We start from the raw sequence: 22,866 nt of genomic DNA, 5'->3' as shown, positions 1-22,866 counted from the left end.
CTATAAATAAAAGGCGGATATGCTAAGTAACTAGCGTGTCCACGTCGTCCCAAAAAAACAACCAATAGAAAAGCTTCGTACTGCCACATTGGCGATGACGTGAAACCGAGTTTCAATCCGGTTGGGCGTGGGCTGGAATTAAAACATTTTCCTTTGGGCCTGGTTTGTTAACCGTGAAACCCTAATCAGGCCGGGATTGATCTCTTCCCTTGCGACTCCTCTTTTTACGACTTCTCCGTCTTCGATTCTTTTTCTCTTTCGATCTGTTTCTGCAATCAATCGAAGACTCCTCCACTATATGCTTTAATTGTAGCTTCTTCTATCTCATTCAATGAAGACCTTTCATCTTACTCTCCATCATTTGTTGTATAAAACTCTTCCCCTATGTTTCGATGATAATCCTCAAGATATATTCAAAAATCCACATCGATGGAATCCAAAAGCCACCTTTCAGCCTCCAGCAACCGCACCTCAGACATGCAAACCGACGTCTCCTCCGCAATCGAACCGAAGTCAAACTTCCAGATCGACGGCTCATCCACACCGATGGAATCCAAAGGCCAGACTCCAACATCCATCGATCGCATGTCGGCCACGGAGACGGACGGCTACTCAGTTATCGAACGCAAATCAACCACTCAAACCGAAGGCGAATCCCCGATTAGGATGAAACCAAACGGAAAATCACCTGCCCCTCCACGATAGCGCTCAAACATACCGGGAAGATCGTCGCCTCCTCCGCGATGAAGATGAAAACCAGCGGAAAGGCTGTTGGCTCTTCCGTGATTGCAACCAAGCCTCATGGTAAGGCTGCTGTAGTCTCCGGGGACGATGTCGATGTTATGGGCTTTGGCGAAGTGACACTTGTCCCACACGAAGCGGAGTTGCGGTTTCGTCTTATCCATTTTTGGGAGGCTCGGAGCCCACATACGAAAACCCTCATTGGAGAGGAGATGCTTCTCATTGATGAGCAGGTTCATCTTTAATTTTTTTTCTGTATGTTTATTATTGCTCGATTAATAAAGTTATTCTATTAATCGGATCACTTTCATATGGTGGATAAGGAAATGTTATACAAGGATTTATTCCAGCAAGCCGTGTTCAGACATATCTGCGAGAGATGACATCAGGATCCGTTTACAGGCTAAACAAGTTCTTTGGATCGAGGAGAAAAGTTCAGTTTCGGGTTGCTGATCACAACGTGACAGTAATGTTTTCATGGAACACGGTTCTAACTCCTCTTCAGAATAGTCTGGTACCATTTCCAGAAGATCGGTTCCGGTTTCATGACCACGAGGAGTTCGAGGCTAACTGTGATCTCAGGGGTGATCTTTATGGTAAGCCATGTCTCTTCCATTTATATACAACTTTGAGAATTTAATTAGCATTGGGTTGATTCTTAAATTTTTTGGGTTGTAATACATCACCGACCGTATATATGTTGGCTGTTGCGGGGTTGTTGCATTTGAACGTTTTAGGTTTTCAGATGTTTGGCAACTAACTTAGCCTATTTCAGATTATGTTTGCCACATGAGGCTGATCAATGGGCAAGCTATGACCGAGCATCTCATAATTGATGAAGTTGACATAGCAGAAAAGCGGCATCTGGTGGTCCATGTTCAGACACATGAGTGAGTTTGTCTAATGTTTACACGTATTATATGTCTGTTTCTATTAACACTTTATTTTTAATATCATGCAGCGGACCAGTGATGAAGCTATACCTATGGGACCAAGCCGCAACAGCCTTCTGCCAGAAGTTCAAATCTTATGGAAGCACTCCACGCGTTCTTTTAGTTACCACAGTGAATCCTAAACGAATTGGAGGTTAGTAGTTCACTTACAAAATAAAATTGTAATATAATTTGGTTACTAACACCCAACTGATGTGTTAAAAACATGGACTCTTGCTCTTACTTCTATGACATCTTCTAGAGTGTTTATGGACATTGATGTCCAGCCGACCAGGGACTATCTTAACTGGTAGGTTATTACGCATACAAATTTGTATTTCATGCTCCTCCATCTGTGCTATAATGTTCACTTTCTCATTCTAAACAGGTTGGGCTCCAACTCAGGTGTTGCTAATGAGGTTATTGCAGATGTAGTCACTAAGCCTGAGACAGTGACTCTAGGTGAACTCTTCTCCTACATCAAGCAAAAAACTGCTAAGGTACAATGTTTGCTATGTCTTTCCGTTTAATAGGATATGCTTGGGTACTTAAGAAATTTCTTTTAACACTGTCATAGGTTGCTTGGTTTGAGTGTACAGCCACTATCGATGATGTACTCCATGGTTCCCCATGGTATTATATTTCTTGTGGTGGGTGTAACACAAAGGCAACCAAAGGGCCTACCTCACTGGTTTGTACGAACAAAAAGTGTGCCAAATCTGAGGTCGTGGGAGTTCCACAGTAAGAGTTGTTAGCTTCATTACATCCATCTATTATCATCAATCTTTACTAATTTCCTTTCTTGGCAGGTACTTAACTAAGATATCTGTTTATGACAAGAGTGAGCAGGCGGTGTTTGTCCTTCCTGGTGATGCTGGTCGTGAGTTGATCGGCAAGCATGTTTCAGAGTTAGTTGCAAGATACTTTGAGGTAATTTCAAACATTTTTATCCACCAGCTCAGTCTATGTTCTCACACAATTGCTTTACTTGAATGTCAGTTAAACGAGGACGTGGGAGCTGATCAAACTGTCCTGGTTTCACAAACTCTCATGGATACCATTGGATAGATACACAAGTTTGTTGTCAAAGTCTCTCAGCATAACCTCACTGGCAAGACTCAAACCATCACTGTCACAAAGGTTCTCCCAGCACCAGCTCCACAAACGCCATTGAAGATCCAGCAGATGAGAGGATTAGAAAGGCTTCTGGCAGTCTTGAATCACATGAAGCTAAACGTGCTAAGAGTGGCTAATATATGTTAAGTCATTGCCTGCTTCATAGTTTTCATTTCAGACTTTGCTTTCTTTAAATTTTATGTTTCAGACTATACTCCTTATTACGGTAGATTCTCCATTTTTGATGTTTGGATGCAATCAAATATGGCTTTGAGGTTTCCGTTTTGGTGCAAATGAGTTTTTTTTGAATAAGGGGTTATTTAAGTTAAGTTACGTAGTGAATTATGATTTAAAATCCTTATATTACTCTTTGATCAATATAAGAATTCCTTTCTAGGTTCAATAAATGTGTTAATCTCACGTGGAACACCAAGTTTTTACCCAAAATCCAAACTAAAGGTTGGTTGTTACAATACATCTTTGTATGCTTGAGTATATGATAGATGTTATATTCGCTTAGTAATTGTCACGACACCATTAAAAAAAATTCCATTTCATTAGATATAATATAGATTATTCAAAATTTCTATCAAAAATGAAAATAAAAAACTAAAATTTGATATTATACCATATATGATATCAAAAAAAGTAGCAAGAAAAAATAAATAAATCAACAACAAAGAAGTTACTCCATTTTAGGTCTAACTGAGTTAGAGCTAAACCTCCATCTACAGCTCATGAGATAATAATCGAAGAAATATAACTAATAACAACTTCTCAACATCATCTGGACTATTCATGTATTCTAAACTTAGTTTTGGTTTTTTAGAAAACTAAAAAAAATATTTTTGTTACATAACAAAATGCAAGAAAAAGTTATATGTAACATTCAACCAACAAAAAGATGGTATATTCACATTAAATCGAAAGCTTTCCTTAGAATTAAATAGCAAGCGGTTTATAAATAAATAAATAACCCGGGCGTAGCCCGGGAAAATAACCTAGTATATATAATGATATACATGTACAGTGGCGGAGGTGAGGTAACGTATTGTTTTACTCGAATCAATTTGTTAATAGCTACATTTTACTCAAATCAATTTGAAAAAGACAGGTAAGCTTTTTAAAACCAAATAATATCTTAATCTCATTAATTCACAAATGATTACAAGTGTAGCTTATATACAAGTGTAAACCATAACTAAACCGGTTAACTGTACCAAACTATATATACAAGCTATACCAAGCTATATACAAGCTAATACTTTCGGATGCAATATTTATTTTAGCAACTGATGGATCCACACCATTCACCACTTCCCATTGGTAGAAACCAGGGGGGGATGTAGTAAAGGAGAAGTGGGATCAGCTGACCCCATTAATTTTTAAAATATATTTGTTTTTGTTTAAGAAAAAAATTATTGACCCCATTAAAATATAAAATTTGACCCCACAAAAATATAATTTCACTAAAATAGTTACAAAACATTAAAAATTAAAGTTTTAATTTATAGTTTTAATGGTTTATAAATTATGTTTTTGAAAAAAATAATTTTGACTCCGGTATAAAACAATTATGGCTCCGCCACCGGTAGAAACCATCTCAAGAAAAACTCAAATGTAAGTGGTGAATGGATCGTAGGATCCATCATATCCATGATGAGCAGTTACTGAATGGTGTGGATCCATCAATCGCTAAAATAAATTGTCTCATTGAATACTTTAACTGTGAGACCCATAGAAATGCCCTCCGTCGTACTGGATCTGTCCTCCTTCCCCTGCCATTGTTTCACCTTAGCAGCTGCGAGGTCTCCTCTTCATTGTACAACACCATCCGACTCAGTCTGTTTGCTGATTGTTTCTCTTGGAGTGAACCTTGTCAAGCATCTGCTTCTCCCTACCGATGGTTTCAGGTTTCAGATCTATAATTTTATATGGGGAAAAACTCGTTTTTTCTCCCTGTTCTTAGGCATAGCTTGGAAAGGTATGACCCTTGTGATCCGTCTAGATGTTTCTAGTTGGGATGGAACATACCGTAGATTTGGATTCCTTGTCCTCCGTATAAGGAACCATTCACGACCATTACCTCAGTATGAGGACCTTATGCTTCTTGTTAGTCATCGTTTAACTCAGTACGAAGCTGTTAGGCACTTGTTTTGCCGTCCTTTACCTCAGTATGAGGTTCATTTACTTCAGTATAAGGGTTACTTAACTCGGCATGAGGTTGTTGTTCGAAATGTCTTTTTGGACTCATTAAAATATATTTGTGTGTTGGTAGTCTTCTCTTATGTTTCAAATCTACAACTCAAAAAGATAAGCGATGGATTTAAAAAAGCCAATCTTGGCTTCGTAGTTTCAGACTTGTTTTTCTAGCCGTGGTGGTTCTTGCAACTCTACACCTCATTATGGTTGCGGATTTCCTCACAATTTCAATGCTCATCAAGTTGGTGCTTGATCACCTCTGTAGCCAAGTTTCTTGCTGCTCTCTATGCATTTGTTGCTGCAGCATGTTCGGGTAGCAGTTCACTGAATGTGTTCTCCAATTCCCATGGCTTCATCTCACTCAGTAGCACTCATGTTGTTTCACTTTTAAGTTGCTTGTGTGTTATGTTTGCTTTTATCTATGTTTGTGTTATCCGATGTGCTTTTGATGCAGCGGTTTATTTAGCTAATGTGGCTGTGTTATTGTTTCTGTTGAACAATTCCTCCATTGATGGAGTCTAAGTTTTATTAATGAAAGTTGGTTTGAACAAAAAAAAAAATACTTTAACTGTATATATGTTAATAGAGCACCGTAAGTTACATGAGTTATGGTTTTGTAAACATCATTTATAAGAAAGAACGTTAAGTATAGTCCTAATTATTTGTAAGATAAGGGTAAAAGATGTGTATAAATATGGCACTACTTAACCTCATTAACATTGCAACTGGAGCTCAAAGCGATAAGCAAACAACTTAATTATCATTCTTTGGAAAAATTACATTAGGAAAATGAAGACAGTTGTTTGTTCCTTTACTCTTTGTTTCATCATGTAAGTTTTTTTTTCTGGTTAACTAAGATCAATATGCATCCTATTTTATCATTCTCCAACAGTTTTTTTTAATTGTTTGACATTCTATTAATAATTTTTGCAGGTGTATGTAATATCAAGGCAAGTTCTGATTTAGAAGGACACACTCTTCCTTTTAAGCATGCAGGAAGTCCTCAAACATTCGACGATAAGGCCGAACATATTTTTTGTTATGGATGTTTTTATCGTTGTCATAGATGGGCGGGATCGATGGAGAGCTGCAAAAAAATTATTTGTAAATGTCAGTACGTAACGAAATGGTGAAACACATTCCGGGTTCGATCTTCCTACTACGGAAACTAAGTCACATTGTTCTGCTCACCACGGCTGCGGATACGTCCGTATGAAAACCCGGGAGAGGGTCTGTCGTGGACTGCACCTCCCACCCGGAGATTAGGTCTGTGTCTTTAATAGACCCGGATTTAACCTTTTTTTTAACAAGAAAAAAAGAAATGGTGACTAATTTTAATTAATAAAATAAACAAACTATTTGTTGATCATATTAATTTTATTTGTAAATGTCTTACACAAAGCCATATCGCGGTGCACGAACTTGTTGATCATATTAATTCCTACATTAACTTAAATTGGCCCGACAGTTTCATTGACCTAAACGTACAATGAGTCAAATCGAATCTATATGTATTGTACAACAACACACAAGTGTTTCATTTTCTTATTACAAAACATGGTACACATGGTTCTTTGCAACATTACAACCCTTTGATATATTACAAGCTGAATCTATTTTACAGCCTTTTATTCTCACACATAACAACAGTGTCAACCTTCATGATTCAAGTGCAAACCCTTGGCTGCGATCAACTCCAATCTCTGAGAATGCTTCAACAAGTTTTGGTTAAAGTTTAGAGAGCATGATCTTGAAACCGGTGGAGTTTGTGGTTGAGATCTCTTGCAGTTTCGTGGATGATCCTACAGTGACGCCTTCCATATAAGCCTTACACGCAGCCAGAACATGCTGAGCCCTATGCGCGAAGTGGTCCTTTACAAGCACCTCAAAATGCTACAGTCCAATATTAATGTATATGGTCGGTTCAGTCCGGTTTAGAGTAGATTAGACTTTCATTCTATTGTATGTGGTTTACTATGGTTAAACGCAAGTGTATATAAACTCCATGTAAGCTACATTTTACGGTTAAGGAGAATAGAATTCATTTTCCATAAACAGATTATGTTTCTCTAATATGGTATCAGAGCGATCTTTCGCTTCGCTTGTTGATTCTTCGTGATTTCTCGATCCTCTGAGTGTTTTCCAGCTCCGATTCACGTCAATATCGATTCTTTACCGGTTGATTCTCCTCTTTTGAGCTCGATCGGGTCGAAATGGTGAAGCGTGGCGCAAAACTGAAGAATCAGAACTTCAACGATGACGATCAAGGTTCTGAGGTTCGTACGAGGTCGATCACACCGAATCGCGACGAACCTGATGAAGTTTCCGCAAAACATCAACAATTTCGCAGCTCGGTGATTCGCGATGGAGTTAGTTCGACGCCGATGCCGATGGAATCGTATGATAGCACTCATAGTCCCTTCTTCCTTCATTCCGCCGATCATCCATGTCTATATATCGTCTCTCATACTCTTGACGGAACGAATTACAATAGCTGGTCAATTGCGATGAAGATTAGTCTCGATGCGAAGAACAGATTAGGTTTCATAGACGTATCTTTGGTTAGGCCATCTATTGATGATCGATACTTCAAGATCTGGAGTCATTGTAATAGCATGGTGAAATCGTGGCTTTTGAATGTGGTTAATAAGGAAATCTATGATAGCATTCTTTACTATGAAGATGCAGCAGAGATGTGGGATGATTTGTTCCGGCGTTTCAAAGTCAATAATCTACCGCGGAAGTATCAACTTGAATAGGCAGTGATGACGCTCAAGCAAGGTGATTCAGATCTATCTACATACTTCACCAAGAAGAAGACGTTATGGGAGTAACTTGCGGACACCGAATCGTCTCTTGTGAAGAAATGTAACTGTGATCAAGTGAAGGAATTGCTTGAGGATGCTGAAACAAGTCGAATTATCCAGTTCCTTATGGGATTGAATTATTCATTCAACAACATCCGTGGTCAGATATTGAACATGAAGCCGCGTCCCCAGCTGAATGATATCTACAACATGCTTGATCAATATTAGAGTCAAAGATTGATTGGGAACAACACAAAGGCAAGTCCTACTCCTGTAGCTTTTCAAATGCAGTCTGTTGCTCCAGATAATGGCCAGATCATGCTTGCTCAGGGAGGCTATCAAAAGCCGAAGTGTTCTCACTGTCACCGAATTGGTCACACCATTGACAAATGTTACAAGGTCCATGGCTATCCACCTGGACATCCTCAACGAGGAAAACCTAACAAACAGACGGTGAACACCAATCTCGCAACTCTTGGTCATCAGGAATCTCAGGTGAAGGAGACTGATAACAGCATGACTAAAGATCAGATTCAGCACATGATTGCGTACCTCAGTAATCAACTCCAAGGTTCTTCTGTCATTGCACCAGAGTTGAACAGTGTCAAGCTCCAAACTCCTAGTCCTATATCCGAAAGGAACATTGCCTCGTCTTCACATTCCGTACCATCTATCTCAGAGATAACTAGTACATTTCTCACTTTCAAATGTTCTACTAATGACGTGTTAATTTCATCTACCTCTAAAGAAACCAGTGTGTCTCTTAGAGCTTGGGTAATTGATTCGGGAGCTAGTCATCATGTTACTCATAATATGTCTTTATTTTTTAGAATATGATACTTTAGATAAGACTTATGTTACTCTCCCAAATGGTTACACTGTCAGAATAGAAGGAACTGGTTTTATTCAATTGATTGATGTGATTTCTCTATACAATGTTCTGTATATTCCTGCTTTTAAATTCAACTTGTTGAGTGTTAGTGTTTTAACTAAAACGTTGCATTCTTAAGTTAGTTTTACTGCTGATGAATGTTTTATCCAGGATCGTACTCAGGCCCAGATGATTGGTCAAGGTGTTGAGATGGCAAATTTATATGTTCTGAATTTACCTTGTTCGCTTGATATTTTATCTTTTCAAGGTATGTCTCCTACTCGTTCTAGTTTACATATAGATTCTGCCACTTGGCATAAAAGATTAGGCCATCCATATGTGTCTAAGATTGAGTTCTTGTCTGATGTATTGGTTTTACCTAAACATAAAAGTAATAAAAATCATGAACCATGTCATGTTTGTCATCTATCAAAACAGAAACATTTGTCTTTTACATCTCGTCGAAACATGTGTCACAAACCGTTTGAATTGATTCATATTGATACATGGGGTCCGTTTTCGGTTCCAACTAAAGAAGGTTTCCATTTTTCTTGACAATTGTTGATGATTTTAGTAGAGCAACTTGGGTGTATCTGCTTAAACAAAAATCTGATGTTTTGCATGTGTTTCCTGGTTTTATTTCGATGGTAGAAACTCAATACAACTTGAAAGTTTGTTCTGTTAGGTCTGATAATGCTAATGAACTCAATTTCACTGATTTATATCATAAAAAGGGTATTAAAGCATATCATTCTTGTCCTGAAACTCCTGAACAGAACTCAGTAGTAGAAAGAAAATATCAGCATCTTTTAAATCTGGCTAGAGAACTTATGTTTCAATCGGGTATTTCTTTGGAATTTTGGGGTGATTGTGTCTTAACGGCTACCTTTACTATCAATAGGTTACCTTCTAAAGTCCTTAAAGATCAATCTCCTTATCAGAAACTCACTTCTAAAGTCCCAGATTATCATAGCTTGAAAACCTTCGGTTGTCTTTGTTATAGTTCAACCTCGTCGAGTCATAGAAATAAGTTTGATCCTAGAGCTAGAGCTTGTATTTTCTTAGGTTATCCCCATGGGTATAAAGGCTATAAGCTACTAGACATAGAGACACACTCGGTTTCTATTTCTCTACACGTCATTTTCTATGAGGATATTTTTCCCTTAGTATCCTCTACCATCACAGAGGATACAAGGACTTTTTTTTCCCTCATATCGCTTTCTCCTGCAACTTTTGATATACCACAATCTTCTTCTGATACTTATCTCTCAAAAGATAAGATATCCTCTGAGGTTTTGGTTTCTTCTGAATCAAAATCTCTTCGCCAAAGGAAATTACCTTCTCATTTGCAGGATTATCATTGCTATAATACTTCTTCTTCTACTGATAAAACTCATATTACTTCTCCATATCCCATCACAAATTATATTTCTTATACTTCTATATCTGAGCCTTTCTATGCCTTTCTTAATATCATCACCAAAGCACCAATTCCACAAAATTACAAAGAGGCATTGAAGGATAAGGTATGGTGTGATTCCATGGGTTTGGAGATTGATGCGTTTGAACGAACAGAGACTTGGACGATCACTGAGTTACCGTCATGGAAAGAAGCAATTGGTTGTTGATGGATACATACCATCAAATATCATGCAGATGGTACGGAGGAGAGAAAGAAATCAAGACTCGTCGCTAAGGGTTATACTCAACAAGAGGGCATAGACTTTCTTGACACGTTTTCCCCTGTAGCAAAGATTGCTACGGTGAAGATTTTGTTGTCTGTTGCTCCTAAGTTGAAGTGGAAATTGATGCAGCTTGATATCTCTAACGTTTTCTTAAATGGAGATTTGAAGGAAGAGATTTATATGAAGTTACCACCAGGATATTCTGAGCTAAAGGGAGTTGAAGTTTCTCCTACAGCAGTGTGTCGTCTACACAAATCAGTCTATGGTTTGAAGCAAGCTCCTCGGCAATGGTTTGTGAAACTCTCCACAACTTTACTAGATTTCGGTTTCGAGACATGTACTGGAGATCATACGATGTTTGTGAAGTTTTCGGATGGGAAGTTCTTGGTAATATTGGTGTATGTTGATGACATACTCATCGCCAGTACAGATGATGATATGGTGAATGAATTGAAATAGAGATTGAGTGCAGCATTTAAACTACGTGATTTGGGAGCTCCTAAGTATTTTCTTGGTCTGGAGATAGCAATATCTGCTGAAGGGATTTCCATTTGTCAGCGCAAGTATGTACTTGATCTTCTGGAATCAACTGGTTTCTCTGGCTGTAAACCCTCATCAATACCAATGGAACCGAATCAGAAGTTATCTCAAGACGATGGTACTCTGCTTACGGATGCAAAACAGTATAGAAGATTGTTGGGAAGATTGCAGTATCTAACGTTTACGAGACCAGATATTTGCTTTGCTGTTGGAAAGCAAGCTCAATATTCTGCGGCTCCTACTGATGTTCACCTTCAAGCTGTTCACAAGATACTGAGATATTTGAAGGGAACGATTGGTCTTGGATTGTTTTATGGTACATAGACTAACTTTGATTTGCGCGGTTACTCTGATTCTGATTGGAATGGATGTCCAGACTCTAGAAGATCAGTTACCTGTTATGCAATGTTTGCTGGAGATTCTCTTGTATCTTGGAAATCGAAGAAGCAAGACACTGTGTCGTGTAGTTCAGCGGAGGCTGAATACAGAGCAATGTGTATGGCTACAAAGGAGATGATTTGGGTGGTGAAAGTCTTGACTGGTCTCCGCTTACCTTTTAAGCTTCCTACTTATCTTTACTGTGACAACACGGCCGCTTTGCACATCGCGAGCAACCCGGTGTTCCATGAACGCACTAAGCACATAGAGAATGACTGCCATAAGGTAAGGGAGAAGATGAAAGATGGCTTTCTCAAGACAATGTATGTGCGTACTGGTGATAAACTTGCAGATGTTCTCACCAAGGCGCTTTATCCTACTCCTTTCCGGGACAATATACGCGAGATGGGTTTCCATAACATATATGCACCTTCATCTTGAGGGAGACTATTAATTTAGATGGTCGGTTCAGTCCAGTTTAGAGTAGATTAGACTTTCATTCTATTGTATGTGGTTTACTATGGTTAAACGCAAGTGTATATAAACTCCATGTAAGCTACATTTTACGGTTAAGGAGAATAGAATTCATTTTCCATAAACAGATTCGTTTCTCTAATATCCAATAATTGCAGTATTGATCAAAACGGTCTCTCTCTTTTTTTGTAACTAAACGGTCTCTTTTGGTAATTTTTCATTTTGCGTTTGAATTGTTGCAGCAGAATCATACCTTTGGAGACTTGCAGAATCATAACAGCAATTCATTCTCATTGTAAGTCACTGAGTTTTTCGCTTCCTCAGCTCGGCCAAACTGCTTATCATAGCCAGCTTCGTTGAAGTAATTATGGCTTCTCACTAAGAACAAGAGCCTGAAAGGAAAGATGAACTTGAAGGATGGAGGAGCTCCATGGGTTCCATACTTCAGTGCCAGAGCCAATCCATGTATTCAGAAGACACAGGCAGATCTTGGTCGATCTTGGCTTTAAACTTTCTAGTTGGGTCTTACGCAATGAAACACTTTGGTCTTTCTTGGCTTTAAACCACATTTTTGGCTACTTGAAACTAGGATTTTGACAGTCTATCATGTTATGTTGTGCTCATCGAATCTTGTAGTTGAAACTGGCACACAAGCTTAGGCTATTTTGATAAACGGACCTAAAGGTAAGTAAAGAGATTGGTAACTGGAACATGCTCTCTTATCGTTCTTCTTAATTAGTTGAAAGCAATCAGCTTTAAAATTGTTTAATGAGAAACAAAACTCTATAACCATTTTCATAGCCCATAGTAACGAGTTAATTTAGAGTACGTTTAAGAAGGAAAATAAAGATTGGGTAGGAATCATATCGAGGGAATCTAATCAAATTGGTAAATGTAAAAAGAGGATGCAACATCATAATTAACTTAATGATCTTGCCTTCTTTTGACAAAGATAATCATCGATTGATACATAAGTAACATAAAATTGACACCATAAAAAATGATTCATTCTCTCTTTGAAGATGCTTCTCGTTACTCTTTCTTTATCTCCCCCTCCTTGTGTTTCCCCTTCTTTGGCTTGACGAAACAGAAGCAAGAGCAACAAGGCAGCTGAAACAAAAACTTCATCTTGATTTAGAGTTGGACCAATACAACTACATCCACGTCTGCCTTTTATGCTTGTGCTTTATAGCAATTCTATTTTCTAAATCCGATTACCGTTCCTTTATGGGGTTTCCTTTATTCGTTTCTGCTTTTTGGATGCTTTTTCCAAACCAAGTTGATTCCCTCCAGATAAGAAGATGCCTCTGCCTACCACTTTCGCAAAATTAAATAACATAAATGTGTAATAATTGTCCGAATCAGGATGCCTTTTTCAAGGGGCTAAATTACTTCTGTGTGTTTTGGTTAAGTTAAACTTGTCTTAGGAATATACTTAACCTTACTTATAGTAATAGCTTGCAGGCCTGGGACTTTTATCCGAGAACCGGATTCGATCCGATCCGAAAATCCGGATATCCAGAAATGCCGAATCCGAATCCGAATCCGGATAGTAAAATGTTGGATCCATCAAAGCCGAATCCGGATCCGGATATCTTGATTTTTTAGTCCGGATATCCGGATCCGTAAATTTTATTAATAATTATTTCAAAAATAGTAATATCTATATATAAAAAATAATTTTATTTAATATATTTTCTTTTTTATAATAGTATATATAAATTTTATTTAAATTTTGTAATATTATACATAGAAATAATTAAAAACATTATATATATTTTTATTTTTAAATTATTGTTAATATTTTATATAGATTAATATTATTTTTTATTTATTTTAAAGATCCAAATTCGGATCTGGATATCTGCCGGATATTATAATTTTTAGAAGGATATCCGACACCCAGATATCCGCAAACCCCGGATCCAGATAAGGATAGTAAAATTATGGATCCGCCGGATAAAGATCCGGATCCGGATATCTTAAAATTGTCCGGATATCCGATCCGTCCCAGGCCTAATAGCTTGGACGTGACAGCCTGTAACCAGGCCGTGCCTGAATATTTTAGGCCGGTTTGAACCCATGATTTCAAACATCTAAACTATTAAAAGTGAAGTACAATTAGTTATTAACCTTAATTTTCCTTAACAATTACCATTGAATGCCATTGTTTCTTAACATAATAATAATCTTGGGCAGGCTTTTACTACTAGATATCGTTGAAGTCCATTACTTATGATTAAAAATAATTATTGGGCCGAAATATGATTATATCTCATACTTAAAACATATTTCCACTTCATAGTCCACATGCACATATCGTATAATTATGAGAACAATTTTGACTTATGATTATGATTCTTACGCAATTTATAACTTATGATATTGATGATCTCCTAAATATATATATTACATATATAATTTTGGTATAATTTACTCTTAGAAGGTAGAAAACTGGTCATGTTTTGGTCTTTGTATTTAAATCATTCAGTTAAAATAACCAACGGTTCTGTTTTGTAATCATTCATTTTTACATACAAGGTATTTTTGAAAATAAACTAAAATATTAACCAATCAGCCAAAAATCTTGAAAATATGTAAACAAGAGTTACTTGCCAAATAAATTTTGACAGTCAAATTTGTAAACAGTATATTACAGAAATATAGTCAACCAATTGAAAATCAAATCTCTATATTTGATTACTCATAATAAAGTTTAATTTCCGTACACATTGTGTGATTCACATTTTCGGATTGCATCCTATAATATTTAACAGCTATATACGAAATTCAAATATATTTTAGATAGGAATATTCTAATTTTTATGCGCTATAATCTCACATAAATATAGCCGAATTAAGTACATTTTTAATATCTTCCCTATCTAGGCACACACCACTTCCTATCAACTCAATTCATAATCATATTATCAAATCACCGGAGGCAATGGCGAAAAAGTAGTTACACTCTTTAAGGATGCAAAACAATGGAAAACCGGTTGCCGAATCTGTATTAAGCTGATTCACTCTTGAAAAACCGTGGAAAATTTAAATTAAAATGAATACCAAAGTCATAAATTATAAAGTTCAGAAACTAAAAACATTGAAAAAGGTATACAGGCCCAAAAAAAAAAAAACGTATCCAATGACAAACATGAACAAGAACAATCGAATTGAGTGCATTCTCAAATGTTAGTCACATATAATTAAAAAAAAAAACACATGCGCGGGCGCGCGGATCTAAATCTAGTGCAGGTCAAGAACAAATACCAGTAGAACTATAGGTTGACAAAATAAAAAAACAATAGAACTATAGGCTTTTTATACAACATATTGGCCCCTTATTAAACTATTAAAACAGCTTTGATGAATATCTCAAACAAATTATATCAATATTTAAAGAAAAAATTCGTTAGATAATTAAGTTTTAGTTAAAAAGAACCACTAAATAAAACATATGTGGTGTTAGAAGTTCTCATGAATTTCTCAAAATAACTCATTTGAAAACTATTTTCTTACTTTTTCATTTTTCTATTATTTTTATTATGAAAATCCTTCTTTAAATAATTCCAGTGAACATGCTTTTGGTACAAAACGGTGGAACTAATTTCTACTGGATTGGCTGTTCAAAATGTAAATTTACAAATATAGATAAATATACTGATCGAACTAATAAAAAAATAAATTAGCTTTTGAAATTACTATGGGTGTATGTGCACTCTTTCTCTCTTCTCCCATGGGACTACACATACTGATCCACATATTTGTAATTGACTGGGAAGAACATAATGTGCTAAAAACATAGCATGCAGAAAGTAACTTGTAAATTAGCCCTTGGCTTGCAAGCTAATTAGAAAATTCAATTAACTGAATCTCTACGTACAAAACTAGATACCCGATCAAAGAGGAGTGCCACATATATAAATTAACACAACTAAACTAAGAAATGAACGACACCAACCAACAAAAATAAGGTATCCTAAAAGAGAGAGGGCCAACACTTCAAGAAAACAAAAATAACAACCTTTTTTTTGGACACAAACAAAAATAACAACCACAAAAATAAAACACAAAACATTACACACTGTCTTCCCCTTTTTATCCCCAACAAAAGCATCCTTGTTTGTTCTTCTGTAATACCGCTTCTATTGTTCCCTCCTTTCACAAGGAAGGGCGTAGAAGAATCCAACATTACAGTTCTATAACCGTAAAAGAAAACCTTTAAATCTCATCATCAATCAAACACAAAAAGAAGCTAAATGGGTATCAAGTTCCTGTTGATCCTTTGCCTCTTGACCCTGGTTGTAGTCGCTGAATCAGTCAATGTCACGTGGTCCCTGACAAAATCTTGTGTCAATGGACAAGGTTGCATTGGAGACGATGATGGGCTTGAGTCCTTGATGGATTCTGAGACTAACCGGCGGCAACTAGCCGCAAGGCGAAGGTACATCAGTTACGGTGCACTCAAGAAGAACAATGTGCCATGTAGCCGTCGTGGCCGGTCTTACTACGATTGCACGAAGAGGAAAAGGGCTAACCCTTACAGGCGTGGGTGCAGTATCATCACGCATTGCTACAGGCTAACTTCTTAATCTGAATGAGCACATACAAACAGTGTGAGTAACGAAGCGAGAGTGCAAAGAATGCGTTAAAAAAAAAGAAAAAAAAATCACATGTTTCCTCTACGTACGATTCTTAACTTTGTTTTTCTTGATATTTCCCGTTTTTCTCTCAGTGATCTTTAATCCTTTTATTTATGATCATGATGCATATACGCGTTTATCTGTTGGTATCCCTTTATATTTCTCGACGTTGTGTTTCATTTATGTCAATAAGTAAGCAATCCCTTGTGATCTACGTTAAATAATAGGCTTTATAAATGGGAGAAAAATGGAGACAGAATTGAAAATGTTGACGACGTTTGTATTGTATGATATTGTATCTATATCTTCAAATAAAAGTCAAAACTGTATTTAGACGATCCTTAGTATCATAATCCAAGACGACTTTTAATATCATAATCCAAGACGACCCTTAATATTAGATCCTTTTTGCACTTATAAAAGTTAGACTAAACAAAATTTTCTCACATGGTATCGTTAGACTTTGGTCATTGTATCAGAGCCCCGATTCGAATGACCGTTAACATGAAACTAATATAATAGTAAACCAGGGCTCGTGATCCGGTGGTGATTAACTTGAGGGCAAAACCCAATACGATGAGCCACCAAAGTTCGAGTCCCAGCCGCTGGAAAATTAACATTTCGCAATGCCAGAGACAGGGGACCAACACATAAACTGAAAACGTAGGCTACTAACACGTGGTTATTCTGGACCCAATTCTATGGGACCAAGATACCCCCTTGTATAATACAAAAAAAAAGAGAAACTAATATTATAGTGTGGCTTCGAATATGGAATTCAAATTATGAGATTCGACCCAAATTTCTTGGAAAAAAAAAAAACTTCCCAACATTTTCCTTACACATCTAGTTTATCCACTCAATTCACAAATCTTTACGCAATTGAAAGTTGAGACCATATATAGTCTGGTTATACTAAACTTCTAAAGATAACAAGTGGAGAAAAAATCTATAATTAATGCAGCTATAGTATAATGGTTATATATGTGTATAAATTTATTATTATATTTTGATTAATTATTCTTATTCATGTATATCTATTATATTATTTTAACAAACTTTCTTACCTTTTGAATTTTGAAAATGGTTTAATACATAAATATCCGATTGATAAAATTTAATCATATATTTTCTAAATTTAGTGAAATGAAAATATATTCTAACATGAATTCTCACTAATTTTTTATCGCGTTTTGTTTTCACGTGTGATTCATGATTTTCGTACATATTACAATTTTATGTTACTTTTATGAAAAACATAAAAAACAATCGCATAAATTCAAAAAAAAAAAAGAAATTTCAGGCATATTGAAATACTAATTCCACACTAAATGTCCTCAAGCATAATTTGTTCTTTAAGTATTTGATTACAATAAGACTAGAAGAACATAATATTTCTATAACGAATAAATGTAATATCTAACAAAACCTGAATAGGTTTATGAAAACAATGTTAAAAGAGGAGAAACAAAAACAAAAACATCTAATTTCTTTGCTTTTTCCAAATCCTTATGAAATTGAAATAGGAGACCATACTTTAGTTATATTGAACTTTGAATGACAAATGTAGAGCATATATATAATAAATGAAGTTAGTATAACTATCATTTATCATTTTGATTTGACTAAATTTTCATAACTTATAAAATTTAGAAAATAGTTTATAACATAAATATCTGATTGGTAAAACTATATTATATAATTTCAAATTCTTTGGGAAATGAAAAAATATTCTAATATTAGTTGACAAAAAAATTGACGCGTTTATTTTCATGTGTGGTTAATAAATCTCGTACATATTACAATATTATGTTATTTTTACGAAAAACATAATAAATAAAATTGTGCAAATTCAGAAAAAGAAATGTCGAGCATATTGAAACATCAATTTGACATTAAACCTACTCAAGCGTAATTTGTTCTTCAGATATTCGATTACAATAGGATTTGAAGAATATAATGAATCTATAACGAATAAATATAACATCTAATAAAACCTGAATATATTTATGAAAACAATCTTAAAAGAGGAAACACGTAAACAACAACATCTAATTTATTCTCTCTTTCACAAATCTTTATGAAACTGAAATATGAGACTTTATTTTAGTTATACTAAACTTCATATAATGGCAAAAGTAAAGCATATCAATAATAAATGCAGTTAGTATTTGTATAGCTATTATTTTTATGATACGTATAGATATAACATTATATTTTGACTAATTATTCATATTCATGTATATTTATTATTATACTTATAACTAAATTTTCATACCTTATAAACATTTTAAAAATGGTTTAACACATAAATTGGTAAAACTTAATTATATAATTATTCTAACATTAATTTACACCAAAATTTTGATGCATTTACTTTTCACGTGTGGTTAATGAATCTCGTACATATTAAAATTTCCTGTTATTTTTACGAAAATCATTAAGAAAAAACAAATCATGTAAATTCAGACAAAGAAATGTCGGGCATATTTGAAACATCAATTTCACATTAAACGTACTCAAGCGTAATTTTTTCTTCAGATATTTGATTACAATTGGATTTGAAGAACATAAGGAATCTATAACCAATAAGTGTAACAGCTAATAAAACCTGAATAAGATTATAAAAACAATGTTAAACGAGGGGAAACTAGAATAACAACAACATCTAATTTCTTCACTCTTTCACAAATCCTTATGACATTGAAATGTGAGACCATATTTTATTTATACTAAATTTTGAATGATGACAAATGTAGAGCATATCTATAATAAATACAGTTAGTATAACTATTATATTTATGATCTGCATAGATATACCACATTTTGACTAACTATTCATATTCATGTATATTTATTTTTAAACTTTGACTAAATTTGCATACCTTATAAAATTTTTAAAATGGTTTAATACATAAATATCTGATTGGTAAAACTTAATTATATAATTTCCAAAAAGGTTTGAAATGAAAAAAAGTATTCTAGCATTAACTCACACAAAAATTTCGACGCATTTACTTTTCACGTATGCTTAATGAATCTCGTACATATTACAATTTTCTGTTATTTTTATGAGAAACATTTTAAAAATTATGTAAATTAAGACAAAGAAATGTTGGGCATACTGAAACATCAATTTCACATTAAACGTACTCATTTGTTCTTCAAATATCGGATGACAATAGGATTTGAAGAGCATAATGAATCTATAACGAATAAATGTAACATCTAATAAAACCTGAATAGGTTTATGAAAACAATGTTATATGAGGAGAAATGAAAACAACAACATCTAATTTCTTCGGTCTTTCACAAATCCTTACGAAATTGAAATATGAGTACATAATTTAGTTATACTAAGCTTCAGATGATGACAAATTTAGAACATATCTCTAATAAATGCAGTTAATATAACTATCATATTTACGATCTGCGCAGATTTATTATTATATTTTGACTAACTATTCATATTCATATATATATTTATTATTATATTTTAACTAAATTTTCATACTTTATATAACTTAAAAATGATTTAATATTAAATTTCTGATTAGTAAAACTTAAGTATATAATTTCTAAATTATAAAAATGGAATAATATATTCAATTCACACCAAAATTTTGACTCATTACTTTTCACGTGTGGTTAATGAATCTCGTACATATCTTACAAAAAACATAAAGTAAAATTAAATAAAATTGTTTAAATTCAGACAAAGAAATGTCGGGCATATTGAAACACCAATTTCACATTGCACATGTTCAAGTGTAATTTGTTCTTCATATATTCTATTACAATAGAATTTGAAGAACATAATAAATCTATAACGAATGAATGTAACATCTAATAAAACCTGAATAGGTTTATGCAAACAATGTTAAATGAGGAGCAACGAAAACAACAAAAAATATATAATTATATAATTCTTCGCTCTTTCACAAATCCATATGAAATTGAAATATGATACCATATTTTAGTTATATTAAACTTTATATGATGACAAATGTAGAGAATATCTATAATAAATGCAGTTAATATAACTATCTTATTTATGTTCTTTTTTTGAATGAATGTAAAATTTTATTCAATCAAAACATATTTACATCAAGTGCTTCTATTGTTGATATGTAATCAAAAGCAAGAAATAAAAGAGAACAGATTCCTTTTAAACTTCAGACTGAACTATCTATCTTATTTATGATCGGCATAGATTTATTATTATGTTTTGACTAACTAATAATATTCATGTATATTTATTAGTATACTTTGACTAAATTTTCATACCTTTTAAAATTTCAAAAATGGTTTAATACTTAAATTTATGATTGCTAAAACTTAATTATATAATTTCCAAGTTTTAATGAAATGAAAAAATAGATATATTCTCAGAATAGTTTAGAACAATTTTTGACGCATTTAATTTTCCTTGTGGTTAATGAATCTCATTCATATTACAATTTTCTGTTATTTTTACAGAAAAAACATAAAAATAAAACTGTGTAAATTCAGACAAATCAACGTCATGCATATTAAAATACATATTTCACAATAAACGCACTCATGCGTAATTTGTTCTTCAAATATCTGACTACAATAGGACTTAAAAAAATAATGAATATATACCGAATAAATGTAACATCTAATAAAACATGAATAGGTTTATGAAAACCATGTTAAACAAGGAGAAACGAAAACGACAACAACATCAAATTTCTTCTCTCTTTTATAAATCCTTATGCAACTGAAATATGAGACCATATTTTAGTTATACTAAACTACAAATGATGACAAGTATATAGCACATCTATAATAAGTGCAGTTAGTATAATTATCATATTTGTGATATGAATAAATTTATTATTATGTTTTGACTAACCATTCATATTTATGTACACTTATTATTATACCTTGACTAAATTTTGTACCTTTTAATTTATTAAAAATGTTTAATATATAAATCTCTGACTGATAAAATAGTATAATTTCCAGCTTTTTGTGAATAGACAAAATTATTATCACATTAAATTACACCAAGTTTAATGATTTTTTTTATCGCGTGTGATTCATGAATCTTGAACTTGTTACTATATTCTAATCGTTTTATGAAAACATAAATATAAAATTTGTGAGAAAACAGATAAATAAATGTATGTCATATCAAAACATGAACCAATTTCATACTAAACACTAAATCGTATATATATATATATATTAGCTATGCTAAACTTCAAATAATGACAAAAGTAGAGCATATCTATAATAAATGCAGTTAGTATATATAGCTATAATATTTATGATCTGTATAGATATATCATTATATTTTGACTAGCTATTCATATTCATGTATATCTATTATTATACTTTGACTAAATTTTCATGCCTTATAAAATTTTTAAAATGGTTTAATACACAAATTGGTAAAACTTAATTATATAATTATTCTAACATTAATTCACACCAAATTTTGGATGCATTTACTATTCACGTGTGGTTAATGAACATCGTACATATTAGAATTTTCTGTTATTTTTACGATAATCATTAAAAAAATCATGTTAATTCAGACAAAGAAATGTCGGCATATTTTAAACATCAATTTCACATTAAACATACTCAAGCGTAATTTGTTCTTCGGATATTCTAGATTATAATAGGATTTGAAGAACATAATGAATCTATAATGAATAAATGTAACAACTAATAAAACCTGAATAGGATTATGAAAACAATGTTAAACAAGGAGAAACTAAAATAACATCAACATCTAATTTCTTCACTCTTTCACAAATCCTTATGACATTGAAATATGAGACCATATTCTAGTTATACTAAATTTTTAATAATGACAAATGTAGAGCATATCTATAATAAATGCAGTTAGTATAACTATTATAGTTATGATCTGTATAGATGTATCACTATATTTTGACTAACTATTCATAGTCATGTATATTTATGATTAAACTTTGACTTAATTTGCATACCGTATAAAATTTAAAAAATGGTTTAATACATAAATATCTGACTGGTAAAACTTAATTATATAATTTCCAAAAAGGTTCGAAATGAAAAACATATTCTAGCATTAATTCACAGAATTTTTTTAACACATTTACTTTTCACGTGTGGTTAATGAATCTCGTACATATTACAATTTTATGTTATTTTCAAGAAAAAAATTTAAAATATAGTGTAAATTAAGACAAAGAAATGTCGGGCATATTGAAACATCAATTTCACATTAAAAGTACTCAACCGTAATTTGTTCTTTAGATATCCGATAAAAATAGAGTTTGAAGAAAATAATGAATCTATAACGAATAAATGTAACATCTAATAAAACCTGAATAGGTTTATGAAAACAATGTTAAATGAGGAGAAACGAAAACAACAACATTTTATTTCTTCGGTCTTTCACAAATCCTTATGAAATTGAAATATGAGTACATAATTTAGTTATACCAAGCTTCGAAT

General features: G+C 33.5%; 1 protein-coding gene across 1 annotated transcript; it reads left to right on the top strand.

The window, feature by feature from the left end:
* The first annotated feature begins 15,803 nt into the window (after positions 1 to 15,803).
* Positions 15,804 to 16,538, top strand: LOC106340974 (protein RALF-like 19). The gene has a single exon (XM_013779795.1). The coding sequence runs from the start codon at positions 16,006 to 16,008 to the stop codon at positions 16,336 to 16,338; it is 333 nt and encodes a 110-aa protein (XP_013635249.1). The 5' UTR covers positions 15,804 to 16,005; the 3' UTR covers positions 16,339 to 16,538.
* The last annotated feature ends 6,328 nt before the right edge of the window (positions 16,539 to 22,866 follow it).

The sequence above is a fragment of the Brassica oleracea genome, chromosome C4 (assembly GCF_000695525.1).
Source record: "Brassica oleracea var. oleracea cultivar TO1000 chromosome C4, BOL, whole genome shotgun sequence".
NCBI lineage: Eukaryota > Viridiplantae > Streptophyta > Magnoliopsida > Brassicales > Brassicaceae > Brassica > Brassica oleracea.
The sequence above is the reverse complement of the archived record's forward strand: the minus strand, read 5'-3'. Positions and strand labels throughout refer to the sequence as shown.